The sequence below is a fragment of the Temnothorax curvispinosus genome, unplaced genomic scaffold (assembly GCF_003070985.1).
Source record: "Temnothorax curvispinosus isolate PA1 unplaced genomic scaffold, ASM307098v1 QBEX01006344.1, whole genome shotgun sequence".
Lineage (NCBI taxonomy): Eukaryota > Metazoa > Arthropoda > Insecta > Hymenoptera > Formicidae > Temnothorax > Temnothorax curvispinosus.
This window is the reverse complement of record NW_020216124.1, coordinates 1-1,386: the sequence shown is the minus strand read 5'-3', so window position 1 is coordinate 1,386 and position 1,386 is coordinate 1. Positions and strand designations below refer to the sequence as shown.

Sequence of the window (1,386 nt, the reverse complement as noted above, 5' to 3'; positions counted from 1 at the left end):
AGGCATCGGACGTTAGACCGCGTTTTGCAACTCCGTCACACCGCGACAATTGCATCCGCGATACCGTCTACCGTTTTTTACCGCTTTTCATTGCGCACGTCATGTAAATCGCATTTCAAAACTACGCATACGACACGTCACAGCGCGCCGAGTGCATTCGCACTAATTTTTCTGTACATCTCGCGTTTCGTCAGATTCGTTTTGTTATATCGAATAAAGTTTATATGTATTATAAATCAATTGCTGTCTTTTGGGCCTTCCACTCAACTTCCTAACAAGCGATCGAGTCCGCGGTTAGCTGAAACCCCGGTCGTCTCATAGTTAAAGGGCTGAACGAAGCCACTCGCAATTATCTCGCGTTCTCGCGGAACGGATTCGGCGATTCGTTCGGCGCGTTTATTGCGCGCCCGAACAACATTGATAATTTTGTTTTTCAATTTAGCATCGAGTGGAATCGTACCTGATGATGGTGAGAAAAGTCCTACGGAACAATTAGACGGACAGGCAGATAAAAATGAAAAGAATGATATTCTACAACCAGAGACATTTAATCAATTGACGACATATTTCGATAGAAAATTCCAGGACCTCCAGATTATCATGGTCAAAAAAATTCGTTCAGCGAAGAGGAGTATTTTGTATGATGTGAAAGCTCGGAGCGAGGAAATAGAAAAGATTATTGGAACTATGAAAATAGGTGAAAAACCACAGGGCACTAGAGCTGAGTTGAAAGAGAAACTGGAGATTAATTTGCCTATTGAGACACTCCCCGATTTTCTTAAATTCGAGGAAGAATTGAGAACAAACGAGGACAAAAAAAAGGCTTTGATGGATCTTCTGTTATTGATGTGTTTAGATTTTTCTAATATCAAAGATTGCATACATAAGATTCTTCCACAAATTATTAAGAAAGAAATTCAAGGACAGTATTCTGGCCAAGGTCGAAAGAAAAAAGGAGTGGAAAAACTTGATTTCAGTGCCACTGTGTTATTTGAATGTTTCGAAGCTGCAATAATGAAACACTGTCCTGCAGATGTAAAATTATTGAAATCAAAGATTGGTGATTGGCTAGCCCACTGGGATGATCGTGATGGAGGACGCAAAGAACGTTGTTTGTTTTCTTAAACAAACTTGCAGGTTATCCAAAGTTATAAGATATTTGTTTGTTACAAAAACGACGTGAGTTTTAATTTTTTTTTTTTATTTTTGACACATTTTATAAGTACAAAAAAAATTAAGTTGCTAGAAAAAAAGGTTATTAGAAGCATTCAAGGTATAAGCTATTAACATTTATATAAGGTATAAGATATTAACACAAAAATGAGAAAAATCGAGATTTTTTATGTTATCCAAAGATATAAGATATTTTATGTTTGTTACATAAGC

At 37.1% G+C, this 1,386-nt stretch overlaps 1 protein-coding gene across 1 annotated transcript; it reads left to right on the top strand.

Moving 5' to 3' along the window:
* Positions 1-687: 687 nt before the first annotated feature.
* LOC112455796 lies at positions 688-1,060 on the top strand (the record flags this gene model as incomplete). Its single annotated transcript, XM_025017978.1, has 1 exon — positions 688-1,060. A coding segment is annotated over exon 1 (373 nt), but the record flags the coding sequence as incomplete, so codon positions are not given.
* Between the last annotated feature and the right edge of the window lie 326 nt (positions 1,061-1,386).